The sequence below is a fragment of the Parathielavia appendiculata genome, assembly GCF_033297405.1.
Source record: "Parathielavia appendiculata strain CBS 731.68 unplaced genomic scaffold N657scaffold_73, whole genome shotgun sequence".
Lineage (NCBI taxonomy): Eukaryota > Fungi > Ascomycota > Sordariomycetes > Sordariales > Chaetomiaceae > Parathielavia > Parathielavia appendiculata.
In genome coordinates this window covers 1-8,618 of record NW_026944292.1, presented here as the reverse complement: position 1 = coordinate 8,618, position 8,618 = coordinate 1, and the positions used below count along the sequence as shown (strand labels likewise).

At 56.4% G+C, this 8,618-nt stretch overlaps 2 protein-coding genes across 2 annotated transcripts; one reads left to right on the top strand and one right to left on the bottom strand.

Annotated features, from left to right (window-relative positions):
* Positions 1 to 357: 357 nt before the first annotated feature.
* On the top strand, positions 358 to 1,021 carry N657DRAFT_464959 (uncharacterized protein). The gene is made up of 3 exons (XM_062787503.1): positions 358 to 447; positions 537 to 660; positions 739 to 1,021. Exons 2-3 carry the CDS (start codon positions 545 to 547, stop codon positions 932 to 934), a joined length of 312 nt encoding a protein of 103 aa, XP_062641770.1. The 5' UTR covers positions 358 to 447; positions 537 to 544; the 3' UTR covers positions 935 to 1,021.
* Positions 1,022 to 1,148: 127 nt separating this feature from the next.
* On the bottom strand, positions 1,149 to 5,705 carry N657DRAFT_659805 (carbohydrate-binding module family 24 protein; the record flags this gene model as incomplete). The annotated part of the gene is made up of 10 exons (XM_062795016.1): positions 1,149 to 1,580; positions 1,653 to 1,879; positions 1,934 to 2,059; positions 2,176 to 2,840; positions 2,932 to 3,223; positions 3,308 to 3,968; positions 4,053 to 4,688; positions 4,745 to 5,064; positions 5,130 to 5,484; positions 5,547 to 5,705. 10 exons carry the CDS (start codon positions 5,703 to 5,705, stop codon positions 1,149 to 1,151), a joined length of 3,873 nt encoding a protein of 1,290 aa, XP_062641769.1.
* Between the last annotated feature and the right edge of the window lie 2,913 nt (positions 5,706 to 8,618).

Below are 8,618 nucleotides of genomic sequence, written 5' to 3'. Positions count from 1 at the left end.
GCCTTCCCACTTTGTATTTGCAGGATCGCACACTGATCGTTTCCTTGATTGTCGATATGGGTTTTTCACCCGGCCCACGAGGGCGCGGTTTTCCTGTATAGTAAGTTGTTGAAGGTCCGGCAAGCCCAAGGGCACAGCGGTGTAGGAATAATAATACACGCAAATCAACGCGAATACACCGCAACTGTGGCAAATCGACGCAAATAGAGGGGTTAGTTTGAGTTGATTTGCGTTGTTGAGAGCGCTGCTTCTAGTAGCAACCCCCTCCTGCCATGGTACGTTACATACCCACTTCGCTGTTGTCCTTGTCCCGCTTCCCGGTCGCACCGCTGCAATGCCGCCGGTCAGTCCAGAGCCCTTCTTGTCACAGAGAAAGATTTGAAACTCACTCCATTGCCTTTTAGCGTATGTGGAGGCTGAAGGAGGAACATCCCGAGTACTAAAGGTGTAAGTACATCAATGACGAACGACCGGAATTTCCAGGTTCTTCCAGTTAGTTGTATGCGCAACTACTAATCGTGTGACGGAACTACCAGACAAGCGGATGTTCGAGGAAGGATGGCTTCACCTAGGCACAATCCCCACCGTCACCGCCATCTACCTCGCTAGCAAACCCGAGTTGCAAAACTCCTACCGTGGCCAACGCTTCGACAAGTGGAGGTCAGTATCACTTCGAGACGAGGAGGGCATGTCCATATTTCTGTCACCAAAGAACTGACTTACGGCTTACTGGCTCAGGAAAAAATGGGGCGATGGGATGTTCAAGGAGCGCTTCCATGGCACTGCCCGGCTGTGCAACCTTGGAGACTCTGGCGCTGAACCGTGGCGGTGTCGTCAGCCCGGGTTAGCACTACCCCGGCGACAGAACCTGAACCCGCCATGGTGCCGCAGACGCCATCGGGTTACACATACAGTTCTTATTACCCATCGATGACATGGACATGCGGAAGTTGCGGGTGTGGGTGCTCGCCCCCTTCCTTGCCCGTAGGGCACCCCTGAGAATCTAGGTACAGGTACTCAAACAGCACGACTGTTTGAGGGTTGTTCTATCACTTGCTATCTACAACTATAAGTTTTGAATGACTAACAGTACACACACATGGAAGGGTTACTGGCAAGGTCGGCAACAGAAATAAACCAAAGCCAGGCTATATCTGGCCCATGGCCTGCATCTGCTCAATGACAGCGTCCCTGTAGGCATACATGCCCGGAGTGCGGGGATGGAACGTCTTGGCCTGTCGCGTCGGGGTGAACCACCCGATGTCGGTAGCCCCGACGTCGCCGTTGGAAAGGGCCTGGTTCGCCGACGCGTAGACGGCCGACATGTTGCCGGCCGGGTTGGCCCGGATGTCGTCGGCCACCCTGCACATCCACACGAGCCAGGGGTCGGAACCCGCACCGGCCGTGGCGCAGGCGGTCTCGTCGGGAAGCGGGATGTGGCCCCGGTCGATGATGGCTTGCAGCTCGGCCGCCTCGCCGAACCACGTGTCCCGTCGTCCTTCGTCGGGCTCGTGCACGCTGTCGGACGAGCACCACCGGTGGTCGGGGGAGGCGCGAAAGCGTTGCGTGAGGTCGACATACTGGTTTCAGGGTTGTTAGTCCCCCTGCATGACCACATGTAAGAAGAGAAGGGGAAGAGTCGGATGACGTACGTGAACCTTGGTTCCACCCCACGCATCGTTGGCAGCCTCCACGGCGTTCTGGATGACAGTGTTGAGCCTGTGGACGAGGTCGTTCAGCTCGGTCCTCAGCTCCTTGGTGAGTCGCGGGGCTGTGGTCCAAGGGTCGTGCGCCGGCGACCAGTAGAAGAAGGTGGTGCGTTCGCAGTCGCTGGTGTCGGGGTTGAAGAATTCCGGATAGCCTGCCACATACAAGTCGACTGCGGCGAGAAAGGGTTAGCCGTTGCTACGTGCAATGGTGGAGGCCAACTTACGCTCGGCTCTGCCGCGGGCATCATAGCCCTTGTTCAGGATCCGGAGGTACACATCAGCCAACTTTGCAGCGAGGCCATCTATGGTCCTGTCGTCCATGTAGGCGATGGCTCTCTGTTCGTTATTGACTGGAACGGTTGAAGAGACAAATTAGCATGCTGAAGTCAATGTCAAGTGTTGAAGGTCTGGCAGGGGGCACTGGGGGGCAAGGTGAGGTGAAGTCAGGTCGGTAAGGTCTGCTTACCGCACTTTTGCCTGTAGGTGTCAGCGCCTTGTGGCTGACTGGTAATGAATGGAGTAAGGACGCAGTCCCAGACCAAATCCCCGAATCCCACATCGTTCCCGCCAATGGTCAGCGTGGCCAAGGTCGTGTCGGCGGGGTTGGACCACGCCTGGATGCGGTTGATGAGATCCTTGATCGTGTCGCCCGAGCACGACGACGGGCCGTTGTAGGCAATGGACGACTCGTTGAGGTACCGGTTGAGCAGGTCGCCGTAGTTGCTCGAGCCGATGCGGCAGCTGTCTGAGGTGGTCGTACCGGTCCCCATGCCGCTGGCGTACGAGTCGCCAAAGTGGACGTAGCCCGCAATACCGGAGCCCGTCTGAGTCTCGTCGCCGTCAAAGACGATGTAGTCGGCGATGGGGCAAGTAGTCTTGGATGTGCTGCCGACGGCCTCGGACTCTGGGAAGGGAATGAGGTGGCCACATCTCTTGCTGAAGTAGACGCCGGTGCCGACAAAAGAGTATGTGTCGGCGTTATTCTCCGTCATCCTTGCATTGCAGACACTTTCCTTGCCCTCGTTATCGGGACAAAGAGGCGAGTTGCGGCCGTAGGGTACGCAGGACCGATCAAACGTCCCGAGAGCCAGCTTGGTGCAGCCGTTGTACCCGTACGCGTAATCAAGTGTGCTGTAACACGACGTTCATGTTAGCATCCCTGGGAGAACACGGCAACGAATAAGTATGCCAAGGTAGGAAAGGTACCAGGTACTATACCTACCCGCGCGCACGCTCGGCCCTGCCCATGGCATACCACGTATGAGTGACCTCGTGGAGCAGGATGGAGCCCTTGGATCGCTGCAGGTAACGGAGATCGGCCTTGTCGCAGTTGGCAATGGCTGTCCCGGTGAAAGGGGATTCTTTGCCCTTGACGACTGGCTTGAAGAAGTCGGGGCAAATGTTCATCCTCTTGTCCTCGCTGTTCATGTGGGCAAGCCATCCTCTTTTGCAGCCGTTCGTTGTGGGCTCGCATCTAACCTGGGCCCGGTAGTTGGCATAGTTGCCGCTCAAGACTGCATGTAACGTAGGTATTCTTCAAGTCAGCCACTATCGGGTAGGTACCTTGGCGGAAACAGACTGGGTTCGGAATGACTCACTCTGCGCCATACGCCCGAATGCCCGGCTGATGTCATTCGCAAAGCCGGACCGGTCCCGCAATTCTGCCGCAAAGAAGTGATCATAGAAGCCTCCCAACTGGACGTTGTCCCGCGCGGCCACGGCCATGTCATATGCGTAAGCGAACTCGGCGCGGATCATGGCCTTTTCCATTTCGGTACAGGGGAACACGTTTTCGAACACGACATCGACGTCGTAAGCGCACGGCTCAGGACAGTAGCCCCGGGCGCAGGCAAAATTGCAAAGGCCAGCGTCGTCGACTTGGCCGTTGGTGTTGACGCCGGCCGGGCCGGTAGGGGCTGGGGGGACAACCAGGTAGCCCGTCCTGTGGCAGGCGCAGACGTGCATGGGACAGAAGCCATAGGCGCACGCATACGAGCACAGCCCCGCGAACTGGTCGTGCGAGTGTCCCGCGGTGCAGGCAATGTTGGAGAAGGGCGAGTTGTCGGGAATGTATTGCGGCTGAGGCGCCGTCGAGCACGCGTGGGGCGGACAGAAGCCTTTCCCGCAGGCGAAGCTGCAGAGGCCGGCGTAGTTGGCGTCCCCGTTGGCCGGGTACCCGTCTTGCAGCTGGCCAATGATCGGGCTCTCCGTCACATTGCTGAGGCCCATGGATGTGCAAACGCACGCGCCTAGAGGACACTGTTTTGGTGTGGGACAGGGACAGTCAGCTCTGGTCCGTCTCGCGTGTTAGGGAGCTGGCAGGGGATGGATGAGCAGACTCACATAGCCGAGTTTGCAGCTAAACTGGCACAGCTCGTTGAAATGTCCCTCGATGGATCTTGCATAGCCCTCACGGCAACGCCACGTCGACAGCGCCCCAGCTGTCCCTTGCTTGCTCCCTTCGTTGGACATGCCGGACACCGCGATCGGGTTCCAGTTGGTGAGGCCAAATTGGCAAGTATTGCTGAGACCATCGACCTGAATTGTAATATGGGGAGGCGAATTCTCCGGGGTCCAGCGTACGAGCTCAATCTTGAGCGGTCGATCCAACCAGCTCTCATGGAACGGTATGCTCATCTGCCAGATGCCGACGTCGTCAGGAGGGGTGTAGTCCCATGTAAACCACGTTATGGGCGTGCCGCCACCCACCGCCGTGACTCGGACGGCGCGAGCAGTGCCGTCCTCCTTCTCTAGGAGGGCGGCAACGAAGAGGCGGTCCAGCCCGAGAACCTCGGAGGGTTTGTACTCGAACTGCAGCTGGCTCGCCGTGTTGCCTGTGGTTCTCCCATCCCCGCAAGCCTCGTGATAACTTTTGCGAAACCATGCCACCATGCTCTCGGTTCCGACCGAGGGGTTGAGGTTCTTGTATGTGTCAATCATGAAGGGCAAGTGAACGCGCCACCCGTCGTGGGGCATGTTCTATCCACGTCCAGCGCGTTAGTCTTCGGACCAGACTAGACTCAAAAAGCTCTCACCTCGGCATAGTTGTAAGGAGCCCTGCCGATGTCAAAGGCTTCGTATTGGCGGTCGTCCAGGGGCCCGATGTAGTGCGACTCTCCGTAGTCGTTCCACGAAATGATCTGGACGAACTCCGGCTTGACATGCCACACCTGCAGCCAACGGTCATACCAGAGATTGTCGCCTCTCCATACCCAGTTCTTGTCATACCCGGGCAGGTTGGTGTAGAACCAAGGCGAGACGGGCATCATGTACGGCTTCCCGTTCAGTGCCTGAATATAGGAAGCGTCAACGTAGGTCGTCATGTTGTCTTTGCCGTATGGCCAAGCGGCCCAGCCTGTGATCAACGCGTGTTAGGGACTTGGGCAGGTGTTTTTCTCGCCGAGATCGTCTTGGACTCACTGAACAAGCCGTCGGCGACACCGCCTCCAGCCGCGAGGGCCGGCCTCGCTCCGAGTGATGACCAGTCCGGTATGAAGAAGCACGGTGCCTGTTGCTTGATGGTGATCCAGTCATCTGCATTGCCGGGGCCCTCAAAGGTGGACACGAGCGGGAGGCTGTTGTACTGGTAGTAGGCTACAGAGCCGCCGTACGAGAGGATCAAGTCGCGGACCTCCTCCAGCGACCAGGGGCCGTTGCCAGCGTAGTCAAACGAGAAGAACAGCTTGAAGTTCTTACTTTGGGCCGCCTGGAAGGCCAGGGCCAAAGCGTCGTGGTTCTTGTACCAGCCAGAGGCCATGTTCAACGCGAAGGCATCCTGCAGGACATGGCATCAGTTTCCAGCGCTTCCGCACAACGAGGGCCACGTCAGCAACATACGATATGGGCTTCGATGGCCAGGGCCATGTTCGTTTCCCAGTCCGTGACGGTGAAATTGGCTGTGTTTCCCACCATGAAGTGGGCAAAGACAGCCTGGGCTTGCACGCAGCATCGTGCTAGCAGGGTTGCTAACACGGTGAGGAGGCCGAGAGCCTTCATGGTGAAGTCGGGTTTGGCAGAGAGAACGAGTGATGCGGACAACTAGGTACGGAAGCACAACTGAGGACAGATGCCCGGCCTACCTTATATAACAGCATCTCGGCCTTTCACTCCAACAAGGTTGAATCACGCTATTTTCTTGACCCCCGAGCACCGTTCTTGAATCCCGCGGATGGCGTCGGGCACGACACGATAAAAATAGGTACAACTAGACGCAAGGTTCGAGTGTTGGGGGAATATTTCCTCGCGCGGCATAGTCCCCTCACGATACCCGCTCTCGAGCGAAGGGCCAATATCGCTACTTCCTTCGACTGCAACGCCGTCAAGGTTCAAGCCTTATCTATCTAGGTAGTATCATAGGAGCAAGCTTGCCCCGGACGGTAAATCTTCACGCACCGTCAGCGTTTGCTATCACATGCAGGGACTCGAACAGACCAGACTCCACCTCGAGCCGGGGACGGAGACGCGGCCGCTATTGATGCTCGTTGGTCACAAATCCGAGATACTCGAGGAGAGATCCAGTCGGGTGATCTACATGTTCCTTCTGCCCCTGACTACTGTGATACTGTAGCTACCTTATGCAGCGCGGGTGGACCGACCAAGTGTCTCTGCGGCACAGCTTCGCTAACACCTACTATGTCTAGTGTGCCTGATCCGGAGAAACGATGGGGACCTCATTTGTCTGGGTGGGGGGAAGGGGAAAGGGGGAAGCAACATGAAAGGGTCCCCGCCACGAGTGCAAGATGTTTTTTATTCGGCATGAGCATGGATGAGAAGCCCTAGTCATCTCCATGATTGTCCCAGGTCCTGGCAGCGCCCTGGTCGTCCCATGCAGCTACATGTAGCTCAAGGTAGGTACGGGAGGAGGTTGCAGCCTGTTCCTGGACTCGGATGGATGGATGGATGGAGTAATGTTGAGCCGTAACTCAGATAATCGAGTTAGTGTGAGCCTTGACTGAGCAAGAGGAAAGTAGAAAGAAGAGGGTGCACGGCAAGTGTAATCTCGGTAGAGGCAATTGTAGCTGGTATTGGAGACGGAGTGCCAGTGGCCTGGCTTTTGTCGAACGCCGAACTAACTTCTAGTTCCAGTGTTCTGAGAGTTGAGTCGAACCTCGAATCGAGGAAGGCACCCGCACGGGGCCGCCGCGTCCCTGCAGTCCCCAAGATGGCGACAAACGCGAACACCGAAGACACCTACCCGCGACGCGCTGAACTCGCCGGAGCCGCGAAGCCGACCACTGCCGCCCCCTGAACCGTCGGCTAAAGTCCGAGAGACGTTGGTTCCCCTGAAAAAAAGGTCAAACCGGCTATGCCGCCACGCGATCCGATGGTGTTCCCACCCTGGATGGAAGGTCTAATTAGCGTCGCGCAGAGGCTGTTGGTCGAGGCCATCAACGCGCGTCAAGGGCTAGATCGGCTCGCCGCTGTGATGTGATGTTATAGCGCTAAGAGTACAAAGCTGTGGCCGAGGCTAGTGGGCTTGGCTGTCAGGGCTGTTGCAAACTTGCAACGTATTGTGAGTCGGGACTCGCGTCTTCAGGAATTGCGCAGCAGAAGCCATCACAGCGCGGGCACGGCGAAAAATGGCTATCATGAAATTGGCCTTTTGTAACAGTGTTTGTCAAGCCCGCTGATCAGGGCCTGATCGGCTCGCGCGAGGACGAGGACGAGGACGAGGACGAGGACGAGGAGACGATACCTTCTGTGGCTTGCGCTAATTTTTTAGGTTGTGGGGCGTCGTGCAATGTATATGTGGGCCTGGTGCCCATCCTCGTCCTCGCGCGCCATTCTCGCCAACGTTGGCGACAATGGATTTCTACACCTCCGCCGGGGTTAGTTTTGCTAGCGCAGTGAATTGGCAAGGTGGTTGACAAGGGTCTAGCGAAACCCCTCACATCCGCTGTAATTTATTACTAAAGTCACTTTTCTAGCAACTTCCATGGGAGAATACTTATCTTTAAATCTACAGGAATGATGACGATGGCTAGCCGAGGCCTTGCAATAGCGGATAGCGGACTTACTCAATCCATCCACACGAAAGCGGCCCAAATTTACCAATCTCACTCGTGATCAGAGAGTTGGAATCCGAGATTTACGCGAGTTTGCCCATCTCAGTTACGAAGACATTTTCCGGATTACGCCTTATACATATCGGCAGATCCAAACTGCTTGTACACAGCCACTTACTCCTCAAAAATGCAAGCCTCGGAAGCCTCGGGTCCGAACACCGCAACGGCAACAGTTAAAGGACTGGATTCAGGAGCACCTTGCTGATCCAGAGTTTCGGTTCCTTCCTTGGTCAGATATCCGCTTTCTTCTCCCTTACCCGCTCTCTTCCTACGGCGAGACAGCTCTCTTTGGCGCTTTACGGGCACTCGGCTGGAAGCAACGCAAGCGGCCTCGCAGGATTCGACGTACCGAAAGTAATAAACGGACGAGAGTAGCCTTTGCAAGGCAGTGCCTTCGATTATGGCCAAACCCCGAGAACTGGGAGGATAAGCTTTTCAGTGACGAAATTTGGGCAACAAATGACCCAATGTAGAAGCAGTGGGTTACCTGTCGGAACGAAGCTGCCTTGATGGCTGCATTCAACGGACCTCGGTGGTTGATTGGTGCCAGCACTGCAACCCCTCTTCCTTACATACTTAGTCCTCTCCCATGCCCATCAACAGCATGAAAAATCAATCACTTTTTACCACCTTAAGAAATCGATACACTGCTTTGACTGGGAATAGCTTCTTCCAACGCATATCTCAGCGGTCGTCGCCCTGCAGGTTCCAACAATTAAGAGTCTCATTTTGCAACGCTTCGCTGCGCAACGCTCGACCACCCATTGAGCTACCGAACGGAACCCATCTAACGACGACCGACTGTCGCCCTCCATTCCCAACCTACGATGTCGTCTTCCACTGA

What these genes read in the sequence shown, in the direction of transcription:
- N657DRAFT_464959 (XM_062787503.1), top strand. Translation starts at nt 545, where the DNA reads ATGTTCGAGGAAGGATGGCTTCACCTAGGCACAATCCCCACCGTCACC. An exon ending in CAACGCTTCGACAAGTGGAG is followed by an intron (nt 661 to 738) that starts GTCAGTATCACT and finishes TTACTGGCTCAG; the next exon opens with GAAAAAATGGGGCGATGGGA.